At 48.0% G+C, this 12168-nt stretch overlaps 1 protein-coding gene across 1 annotated transcript in view; it reads left to right on the forward strand.

Annotated features, from left to right (window-relative positions):
- Window positions 1-457: 457 nt before the first annotated feature.
- Window positions 458-12168, forward strand: part of LOC149372782 (salivary peroxidase/catechol oxidase-like) — a 114158-nt gene continuing 102447 nt past the window's right edge. The window contains exon 1 of the mRNA XM_089587368.1: window positions 458-802. Coding sequence (XP_089443494.1) covers window positions 744-802 — 59 coding nt within the window. The 5' untranslated portion in view covers window positions 458-743. The remainder of the gene's footprint in view (window positions 803-12168) is intronic.

Raw genomic sequence — 12168 nt, forward strand, 5'->3', positions numbered from 1 at the left:
CCCGGCGCAGCCCGCAAGCGCAACCACCCAGGGCTCGGCCGAGACAGCCGTCAAACACGCCTCTGCGCTTTCTTTTTCTCTTCTTCGTTCTTATTTTACTTTTCGGTCTTCAAAACGAAGAGGAAGAAGAAGAAGAAGAAAAAGGAAAGACTCTCGCCCCGAGTGAAGGAGGAAAGGGGGGTCGCAACGAGGAGAGTGCCGCTGCGGCGGTCGGTGCAGCGCGGGGGGATCGAGTCTGGCGGCGCGTCTCCTCTCCTTTGTTTTGGGTCACGTGGCGGGTTCCGTTATAAAACGGTCAGTGACGACCAATCCTGTCGCTCGGAGTGCGTAAGGTTCGGTGACGTGCCCGTTTCGTGGCCCAAAAGGCGTCCGCGGTTTCGGTTTCATTCTTTCTCGCGACTCACGGCCGCCCGAGGCGAACCGAAAAGTCAAGACGGGGTTGGAGTTCAGTCGGACGGTCGCTGTCCATATCCCCCGTTCCCTGCTGCTGTGCTGCTGCCGGTGCGATTGGAGACTTCGGTGTGAAGACTGGACTACCCCCCTTGTATATAACCCACTGTGTGCCGCCGACGTGGACCCCGTGTCAGTATGAGGTGGTGCGAGTTTGACTGACCGCGGTTCCTTGCTAAAAAAAAAAACATAAAAAAAGAGAGAGTGGCTTACGACGCAGTGCTGCCTGCGTCCCGAGACTGAATCGGATTTGTGGTGCTCCTTCGGCGTCTAGGCGCCCAGGTCTTGCAGCCATGGAGTGTTTTGTGACAATGACCCGACGGATTTTCCTACTGGCGTGCCTTCTAGCTGGGTAAGTTGCCATATCGTTGCCATATGGTTCCGGCCACACATTCGTTCTTTCTTGCAGCTTCATCCAGTGATTTCTTTTTTGTTCCATCAAGATTTTCATCGTTATGGTCACCTGCCCTAACATTTATAAAAGTAAGATCGTATACGCGTAGCGAAATATTAAAAGTGGCGCCTACTGTGTCTAAAAAGTGTGTGGGCCCCTGAAGCAGTTACACGTATCCTTAGCAGTCCTCATTCTGCGAGTATATTATCAACCATCTATGTCCCGGTTCGAGTATTACAATTCATGGCATGTGTGCGCTGTTTTCCCAAATGAAAGTGTCCGCGGTGGTCTAGCTGCTTTTGTGCTAACTGCTGCGTTTCTAAGTGACATGGGTGCAAAGTACAAACGTCTGTTTTGTTTGTTTCGTTTCTGTCAACCCTTTAATCTAAGCATTATTTTCATTTGCTAGTGCTTTCTCCTTTTTCCACATCATACGCCAGACTTGAGAAGGAATTATAATTTGAATTACCTCATGCAAAGGTAATCCATCACTATCAATACCTATATAGCAGAATCATTGCTGTGTATATTTTGTTGTCTGTTTTCAGCGCTGAATTCTTGTTAGCAGCCTTAAAGTATCCACAAAAAAAGAAAACAGCCGGCGCATCATGACGACTCTTAGTTCTATTTCAGTTATTGAAATCGACCAGTCATCGTGCCTCCACACATGTTCGCTCTGATATTATATGAGACAGCACGTATTTGCGTCCCCCAGTCCCTTCCCAGTTGCTTTTCCTTTCTACACCAATGATGCATTCAAAGTGGGTGTAAATGGTGACATATTTAGAGCAACTCGTTAGACAACTGCTTTCACCCAAGGCCGTAGGGAAAGTTTTTTCTGCCTCACAGCACGTAGGTTGTACGGCATGGGAGGAAGTTTGCTTTTAAGGATACGAGGTGAGTATCAGTCTGATTACGTTTTATGGGGCTTGTGAGATTCGAGGTTGATGTATTTTGTTCTGCTGATTGTTACGCGAATTAAGTTGAGATAACCTTACACTCCTGGACACGGAGACTGCGAGAAATGCCTAACCAAGGATTAATAAAGTCTATCATTTGTATTTGTCTTTGACTGAACTTTAGCGGGCTTCACATCCTTGATGATTAAGCCTCATCTAATAGAAACGAAAGAAAAAGAGAAAATTAGGGAAGCGAAAAAAATGATGAGAGCCAGATACTCTTTCTTCTGAACGAAAACATACTCCAAAAAACCCCATAGATACCATTTTTCGTTCATGTTGCTCGAATTGCTCCTAAAGAAAAAAACTGATATTAAGGTACTGTCTCAATGTGTTCGCAGACTTCACACTTCACTGCATGCGCTTATGCTATGTTACAATCGATATGTGTTCGGGATGAGTTCAAAATATTTCCGTGATTTTTGTACTCTTACTTTTCTGTTAAGACGTCAAGTGACGTTAATAATGTCTTGGGACGAAAGCAATTGTACTAGCCGCAAAGATGCTTTCAGTCCGGATGATGCTCGATCTTCGGAAGCATGCATCCTGTAATTACACTGACGCCCCACGAAGTCATTACGGCGACTGCGAGTGCAACTTTGTGCTTTTTCTTGTTGTCGCATGCGCAACAATGGAAAAAAAAAGGACCTGAAAATATTTCCTACATCTGTTGAAAAAACGCCAAGATTCACAAAAGATGCACCGTGATTTGCTGTTTAAAAGAAAGAGTTGCTAACGTGTTAAGAGTTTTTTTTTCACAATCTTCACTCTAGGAGAGAATGACGGAGGTGATTTTCTGATCAATGACTTTTTTTGTTGCTGTTTGTCTGTCTCCCTTTAATGAAAACAGACCGAGGTATGAAAAAGTAAACAAAAAATATTGGGTCCACAAACAAATCACAGGTGTGAGGTTACGGCTGAGTGCCACCGCAAACAACGTGAAAACGAGGCTGCTAGCGTTAGAATCATCGGAGCGCAACCATAACGTTCTCGAACGGTTAAGACCGCAACCAGTTCGCCGACTTTCGAGACGGCGGTCACGGTAGCGCGCGCGGCGCCTCACCCTTTTTTTCGCGCCTAAACTGTTCCGCATTTCATCCGGCTGGAGACAGCCAACAAGTCGCGTGCTGTTCATTAGTGGCCCGTCATTAGTATTCTCCGCCAAGAGCGATGCGTTCCTTTTTGTTGAATGAGTTGGGTGCGTGACACTCGGGTTAGCGGGCAACAAGTCGGAGCAGACCGTGCGAGTGAAGTGGCTTGCAGCCGAGGTAACAAGCTTCCAAGCAATGCATCCTGCCGGCTCTTTTTCTAGAGACAAAACGGCGTTCCTTCTTTTAGAAGGCCGTTCCCTTAGAACAAAAAACTTTTGAGAGAAGGAATACGGCGGAGTTTCTTTTCCGCTGTAACCAAGCGCTCTTCCGGGTGCATCGAACCACAAAAACGTAGAGAATAAAGAAGGGGCCCCCAAGCTTTCGTCGGCGGCCGCGGGCGGCGCGTGTCGTGCCTGCATCCTCGTTAGAACGTCAATCACGCGAGCTAACCGGAAGGAAGCCTCGACCCGTTCGACGAGAGAAGCGACTGGCGTGGTTAAGCCTACAGCGCCGAGACGCTCTTCGCTTTGAGTGTCGCTCGCCCGCTGGTTCTGTTACCGCGAGGGCCAGACTAAATGAAAAGCTTTACCGCAGGTAGCATCGCAGCGTTAGGCGAACATTACCGTCAGCACCTCGAGCTCAGATCAAAGTTGAGCACGTTAGAGCGTCTCCCCGAAAGAGATTGGAAGTATAGGGCTCTGCCTGTGTTTATAGACGGCGCCGCTATTCATAAAAGTAACCGCACTGGCTGTATGCTTGACAATCGGTAAAGAAAACTCAGTGTGATCATGAACTTGTTTTGGTGTGTGTAATATTCTCCAGCCTTTTAAGTAGACATGATCTGCTGTATGTCATGATATTACGACTTGTGTAACATATGTATGGTACCTACTCGCGCGCAGACATCTTTTATATGGAAGGACTGGATGGGGCCCGCTCTATTCCCTCGGGAGTTGTGATGACATTTTCCTTTGTAGGCAATTTTTTGTCTAAGTGTTCGTTATATTACGATGGAAAGAGTAGCTGGCTCCGTTAAAGGCTGGATATAAAAGGCTAAAGGCTGGCGCAAGTGATTACTGACCGCCATACACTGTCAATAAAAGTTCAATGTTCTGATTCGGTTCAACTGCGACAAAGCAATTGTGTTTTGTAGGCGTCCTGTCGCATAAAGGAATCCAGACTTACAAGCGTGATTCCTTAACGACGGTTGAAACAAAGTGCTGGAAGGAACCAAACCGATCCTTGAAGGTTAGCTATTACCGAACGGGGAAAAAGTAGTGAAACGAGCGGCAACGTAATTAAGTGTTGCCCTTGAGTCTAAAGATAGGAAAAAAAAAAAGCGCCAAGAACGGTCGCGGGCTTCCTACGGAAAAGGAAGACAGAAGGAGAGTCGACAGCGCTTAAAATACAGGGTGGTCATTCCAAAGTTAGCAGTGCTCTATAACGGCCGTTATGCATGGCAGCGTTTCAAGTGTGTCGCGTATTTTCCTTTAGCATTATAGAGCGGTAACAATCCTTTTCCACGTTATGTAATAGGGGAAGCACAAATACCTTGGTTATACGTTAAAATTCAGGAAGTTTTATTGTTTTTTATAGCCCTGGTTATCGTGCGCAAGAAGAAACACAAGGTTTGCGGGAGGCGTTGTACGATGCGCGAATAAGGAGACAAGGAGAGCCCATGTTCGTGAACACTGGTCACTCTCTCCACATAGTCGCCTTAACTCGCAGAGACGGTAGGCGCTGGAGCGTGGAACAAAGCGCATATGCAAGCGGACATGAGAGCGCTTTTTGTTCACATGCGTATCAGCCGAGGCGCGTGGAGAATGGACGAAAGAGTAGAACCGGTGTAGGTATACGCTAAGCGTATCAGTCGACTGTGTCGCAATTTATCTTGGGCTCCTGTCCGAAGTACCACATTGTATTTGTCTAGCGTGCAAGGCAAGGATACATATGGAAAAGATCTCGCACGGTGCGCGCGACTTACCGATTCGGTATGGCGCATATTTGTTACGGGCCCTGTGCGAGCAATTCTCCTTGCTGGCTCCTGCAAGCGCGTAGATAGGAATACACGCTTCAAGGAGCACTGGGAAAAGAGGGCGGCCTGGCCTTCTAGATTTCGGTACGAGACGCTGTCATGCTTCTGGAGGTCGCCTGAGTCATTACAACACTAGGAGAGAAATCTAGCAAAATGCAATGCAATCCAATTGCAATGATCCCTATTTCTGTACGATTACTCGCAAGAGTTACGGAAAGAAAGCTTAAATTTTCATATAATTCTGACTTCTAGATCATATTACTCAGGTCCTTAGTTTATTGCGAACATAAGAATACACTGCCGGGTCTTCTTCAAACACTTTTTACGAAGTCCTTAACAGAGAGAGGATGGGACGTGCAAGGGACGTGGCTGGTGGATTTAGCTTTTCTCCTCAAGCGTGAATCTAGTACACCGGCTAATGCGGTATACTGGAACGAAGGCGCTGAAAAGCGGTGCAAAGCAAGGCCGAAATATTTCTCTCTTTTGTCGTGGCCTCAAGGAACGAAAAGGCACTCACTGAAATCCCGTAGTGTGTACCGTCTTCATAGACTTTTGCATGCGTTGGGTCTACTGCTTTTTGTAACACATCGCACGTAGCATCCCGAACAGGTCGGTTCTCACCACGTTTACGCTAGTAAAAGTCAACCACCTTTCAAGAAATTACCATTTCAGAAGGAGTGGGAACGAGTCCCAGGCTTACGAGCCGAGCTTTTTTTTTCTTTCAGATCGGTGAAGGCGGAGGGTTGGCCTATATTCGTCTCGACAAACTGCTCGTGTAAATACGGTAACAGCCGACACGGTTTTCCGCGGTAGAGCACTGTGTTTAACGCGTTGAGTGACGGCTGCGTTCCTTAGCTTCATCTTTTTGTTCAGAACATCATGCGCATATCCTTCTCGAACCTACTAAAGCGCCGTGATTATACTGTGTTCAGCCAACTAACAAGACAGCGATCTGGTGACGTCTCTGTGTATCCTGTAAGAAGCGCTGCTAGGGGAGCAGGGTGAACTTATACCCTTCTTGCCACCTATGAAATACAAGGCTGTGCTCGTCAGGACGGGATGCATTGCTGTCTCGTGAAATCCGTGAAAATGTGCAACAGGTGACATTATGCATCACGCTTCTTAGCTTTGTCTTCTATCGTTGTATATACTTGTTCTTTGTGATAAGTAATAGCATACTGCAAGATGAGCTCAAGAAAAAGGGTAGTGGATCCTCAATTCTCACAGTCCTGTTGCCATAGCAACGTCAGCACGGGAAGATAATTCCGTTTACATTTGCCTATTTTCACGAAAGTTATGGACAACTCTGAGGATTGAAACGCTAAAGGCAATGACTGAAAGAATCGATTGTGTAGCCTCTTGTGCAAACTGTATCCGCATGTGTCATCGGTGTTTGTAATGAACGAGAACACTAAGGTCGTCCATCGCCTATTATAGAAATAAAAGCAGAAATCACCAGACAGCTATAAAAGATGCTGCGAGTTCTATAGCGCAAACTACCTCTTGCACAATAATGACTGGTCGCGGGACGGCACGCTCACGGGCAATTGACGAGCCACGGCAGGAGAGGCGAGGGTGTTGTCGTGGCTCTGGATCGAGGTATCTCGAGAGCTGTGTGGTGGCACACCCCCTCTACCCCGGCTCGGCACCTGTGCTTACTTCGTGCACAGGTGCAGCTGAGCGCACCTGCGCCGAGGCTGAACATCGTGAAACCGGCCGTCATTCATGCAGCTAGAGCTACAAAAAAAAAAAAAAGAAAGGAAGTCACGACGCATCTACAAATGCAGTACGGAGTTGTCAAGATAAATTTATTTCTTACCGGAAACGCTCTACGCCAAGCGCACGCAGAGGCGAGCTATCTGGCGCTTTATCGGCGCTGCCTACGGGTGTCACGTGCGGTAGGCGTATACGCCACTGGCCCATCCAGTGCGCACGCAGGTCGCGTACGACGGGACCGGGACGCGTCAGGTGAAGGACGTGTAAGCCGGAAGAGTATCGGACGACGCCCACCCGACGACCAACGCGCAGAGCTGACGCCGCGCCAGCCTACGAAAGATGACGGGCACTGAGCTCGCTCAGCAGCAAACATCTATACTGGAGCCCCGAAGAAAGCCGTGGCCTGTGCGACAGGAGTTTGAGAAAATGTAAAGGCATACTTTCATGAGCCTAAAAGAGGTCATTCCCCTCATTGCGACCGCATTCACGCTTTTCTAAACTGTTTACTCCTCCGTTGTTTTCACGAACAGGTGTTACAAAAACATCGGTGGGCCGAAATGCCCTGATATTTGCTGGTGTGACGCTTGCGCTCTTTTTTTTTTTTGTCGTTTGCCGAGGTGTTGTGACCTTTTCGCAATAGCACGACGGCCAGCGGCATGCTTGACCCTGGATTGTGGGAGGCACGGGGTCGCAGGGCCGTAATGCGGGGACCGCTGAGGCACGGTACTCTGCATGTGGTTGCTGCAGTCTAAAAGCCATGTGTTCGCAGAGTCGTGAAAATGATGGTGAGAGTAATGATGCGGCGACGATTATGACGAATTTTTATGGCGCAAGGGCATCTGTGGCCAAAGAGCGCCGTGGCACAAAACGTTATCGACTGCTGAAGGTTTCCCAAGCATTTCACCCCAATGAAGCCTAGCACCAGACCTTGGAAAAGCTTGTACCCATTTAACACTGATGGGTACCTGGCTCCACTCGAATCCAAACCCCGCTCCTCCCGCATACGTGGCGGGTGCTCAAGCCACTAGACCACCGCTGTGGCGCAAAGTCGTCAAAAAGTCTTTAGGTAGCGTTCTGTGGTTCTGCTCTGGAAGATACGAGAAGAGCGCACTTGTAGAGGCTACCGATTCAACTGCCTAGCCAAGTACAAAGTCTCAGAGAGTGTTTTACGTACGTAAGCTAAATGGGGAAATAATATGGGTTGGAAGAGGTGCGTGATTCGTCCGGCAGAATATCAGAATTAATTTCACTACCATCTATTTCACTGCTGTCCTCTGCAGTGCCGAGCAGATGAACCCAGCGATACAAGGGCATGGCGGCAGCTAACCCAGGAGTGAAGGATGAAAAGAAATAAAATTGAAGCAGAACCGTTGCCTTATCCTGGCCCTCCTCAGATAATAATGGTTCTATGAAGCCCCCTATCATAAGTGCTCACCGTGCGTCAGCCAGTCCCTTAAAACCTCGCAGGAACTATAAGCAAAATTACTCTCCAAGATCCCGGATACGTGGGCAACAAGGCCGGCCGACGTCGACAGCAGCTGCTTCCGCTACAAACGAATTAAAACCCCCCACAGTTTACTCTAGCGCTGCGTTTTCATAGGCGTCAACGCAAAAAGCCGTTCTGCGGCGATGTGGCGTAACCTCGTCATTCCCGGCGTTGCCGCGCTCGCTGGCCCGCGTTCAAAGCGGCCGAAACGAAAACGCAACTGAAAGCGACCAACTACATAAAAAAAGAGAGAACAAGCAATCTCAAGGAACTCGAGAGGCGGGAAGAATTTTAAGGCGCGTTTTTTCAGCCCATTTGTTGACACGCAAGGAAATAAAGAACAGGGGGGGTGGGGGGGTGGCTTCCTTCTAGAAGCGAGGTAGATGATAAAAAAAAGGAGCAAGAGAGAAAGATGTCAGCCTCGCCCTCGTGCGCGAGCGGCACGCGCGCGTGTTTTCCGAGCTGTCATCGTGGCGAGGCACGCGAGACACGCGAGCCATGTGTGTACCGCGGCAGCAGCAGCAGCAGCACACGCCGCGTCGTCGTCCCACAAAGGCAGTCGCGGGGACGGGTGTCAGCGGGCCTATTTCCGTGCCGGGTTCGCCCGCGATGCCGTCCCGGTGCGAGTGCGGGTCGTGGAAATTTATTGGCGAGGAAAGGCAGCGGAGAGAGCACGTGGAATGAGAGCATGCAGCCGCTGGAAGTCAGGGGTACGAAAGCTACGCACACCCAGCGGCCCGAGATGCGAGCGGAGCCACTGAGTGTCTCTGCTGTTGTATCAAAACGCTCGGAAAGGATGCGCACGTGCACGCATGCATAGCCAAACAGACCAAAAAGCGCGCGCAGAGAGAAACGGGCTCGCACCGTGCACAAATGCCAACACACTGGTGCGTGTGAGTTCCGCCTCGAACACACACCCCCGCAAATCAAACACGCGTCGCGCACGCGGGCACGAAATCAAATCGATGGGCTGAAGGCATTCTCCAAGAAGAATTGCTCTCCTTATTTTATCGGCTGTGGTTCGCACCGCTGCTTTGCCTTCGCGAGTGAAGAGAATTAGACGTGTTCCGGGAAATCTGGGAAAAAAGAGAAGATGGCGCTAGATTGGTGTTTGTACAGCCAGGAAGACGGGCGAGAGGCAGCGCTAGCAAGAGATTTGGAGATATCTGCTCAACGCGTGCTGATTTGTCTCGGTGCAAAGGGAATGGTTGCAATTTTGAGAAAGTGCTTCAATCGGCCCCGTGTAGACAGAGGTGAAGTAGGCTGGAAGAAGACAAGCACGGTGAAGGAAAGTGAAGGGAAGGAGCGGTTCAAAAAGTCTGCTGTCAAAAGCTCTGGAAAGTGAGATACGCACCAGAGTAAAACTGCGCATTGTGAACAAGACAATCAGTTATAAATGTGCTTTCCAATGAGTAGTGAAAGCTAATGTCATCCAGGAATTGAAATGTGAACGTGTGAAGATGAAGACGAAATGCACATGGGAGCTCTGAACAAAGAGCGCACGATTTCATACGCAGTACACACGCAAGCCTTTCGCTTGGCTGTAAATATCTCACCAGACTGCATAGCTAAGATTGGCGTCGCATCCAGACAAACACATATCCTCAGCCCACAATATACGCACACGTTTACCCCAATCGTTACGCGAAGGTATGTACTACACACTGAGTAACAGAGCAAACTTGCAACAGATGCTATGGGCGTGCCCTCAGCTATCCACGAACAAGCTCGGCATACATGGCACGGAGCAGCGGGAGCAGCTGATACGCAGCCCCAACCTGGCATTATAACGGACAGCCTGCACCTGGGCCACAATGCGACGCTTAGTACGTACACAAAGGTGTACGGACTAACCATCGCATTAAGAAATGGTGCAGATCCCCATCCCCCACATACCTTTTATACCCCTTCCTCGGCTTTGAAAATGACCAATAATGCTGTTACCAACTAACCAACTCACCTGATATAATGCTTGTTTGGGGTATGTCCTCGATCACAACGCAGGTTTATCGTGACGCTTTAAAATTCTTTTCAAAGACAAGCTTTGAAATGACGTTGCATACTTTCCATGCTCTTCTTAAATGTTCTCGCCAGCGTCGCCTTCATAACTGTATTGTGGAATAAGAAAATATTTTAGAACGCATTGTTCTCTTCCCCGGTCCTCACACGGGGCAGCTCCGACACGGAAATATTGGAGTGTTTTGAAAATAGATCGTCTTTGAAGTGGGGCTTCATACACGCGCGTTGTGTACAGGTATGTACTCGGCTTTGTTAACGAAGGGAAGACCTCACAGGCGCACTGCGGAATAAGAAAACCACTTTGAAAACTTTTATCTGCATGTATTTTTATTGGGGGCTAACCATGCCGTTACCCTGCCGTACCCAGACGGCGACGGCAGCGCCACCGCATCTTGCTTGCGCCGCAGATCGGTGTCGTCCTCAACACATCTCTACTCTGTACGGCACTTTAATTGCATCGTAGGCTGTATCTTTGGCCATTATTTTTCGCTTGAAATGGCTTCATTCCGATCGGGTCACAGTTATTCTAGCGGTAAAGGTCCCTTATGAACGTTGACAACTTTTTTTTTTTTTGTTAATATGCACCGTGGTCTGGAGGCGGCAATTCCGCTAGAGCCCGTACACAGAATCTATTAGCACGGTGCTCTTGAACGCAGTGCCCCCAAGACATGCCAGCGTAAACGGTAATCTGATATGACGGCAAAAAAAATAGCTTATTTAAATATCCTCACACTGATATCGTTTTAGCGCTGGCTAGCGCTGGCCTACGACTAAGCTGGTATTGAGCCACAGATACGAACACCTAGTCCCTTAATGCAAATGAAGAAAATTTAAGCGTAGTGCCGTGGTTTTGAGGTTCCGAGTGAATCAGATATAATAAAGTTCATCTTTTGCATCATAGCCTTTTTTTTATTTTGTCCGCAACTATTTTGACAAACTTTTCAGTTACAGCTAATTAAGCTGCGCTGCCTTCGCGGGTTAGCTTCACAGATTGGCCTCGGCTTTACGGCATTTCAACGCTTTGATTCTTTTCGCATATCTGTGCTTAATGTCATCCGGATCGCATGGCACCGCATAAACAGTCTTTCGAATATGAGAGACGTTGTGCTCCACTCCGTGCGAAAAGATCCGATATACCGGTAGACATGCGGTCCCCGTTTACTCTTGTTCAAATGGCTTTGTGAACTGCGATTAGTCGCTTTTGAAGATTTGTAGAATTTTTGTTCCTGTTTGAGAATCTCAGAGTCAGCACGCGACCTAAATTCTACTCCCTCCGCTTCAGAAAATCCGTTGCGTAATGTGAACTAGGAAGGTCACCAAACCATTTCGTCAATATACTTAAGGGCTACAGGCTTCAATAAGGGCCTTTGTACAGCTACGGTGGTTATACGCTTTTTTATAACACTTTCATTGACCGTCCGTGACAACGATACGCTCATCTTTTTCTGATGTTTTCTAGTCCACTGCCATTACGGTCATCCCCAGGAGCAGAGTTGTTGTTGTTCTTATCCTTATACAAAGTCTGGAGGCATGGCTGGTTAACCACCCTGCTTTCTCTTTCTTCTTACTTCTCTTCCTGCTATATGCTCAGAAAACTTTTCGTTGCGAGATAATGAGGTGAATAGCAAAGTATTCTGGTTAACTATTCGAAGTGAACAATGCATTTCTCTGCATGAAATAACACCTGTCTAAATACTTCCTTTTGAGAGGCCTACGCGACTTTCACCGATTGGTAAACTACTTGTTTAGTCTCCATGTATTAAAGAACTCCCTCGAAGCTAAAAAAAATAATGCTTTTTCTGCCGATTAAATTTTGCCTCTTTTTATGTATTCAATAAATATTCAAGGATGGGGGCACACATTCCAGCTAATGAGACAATGCATGCATAGCGATGTTCCCGGATAGTTCACGAAGGACACAGAAAATTTTGCTGTAAGTGGTTGTAACCACCTGCTTCAGAGCGAGAACTCATCAATCGTCAATTATCGGTTTTTGGGGCTGATGCCTTATCAGCTTT

This window comes from Amblyomma mixtum, chromosome 1 (assembly GCF_055824585.1).
Source record: "Amblyomma mixtum isolate Tamu chromosome 1, ASM5582458v1, whole genome shotgun sequence".
Lineage (NCBI taxonomy): Eukaryota > Metazoa > Arthropoda > Arachnida > Ixodida > Ixodidae > Amblyomma > Amblyomma mixtum.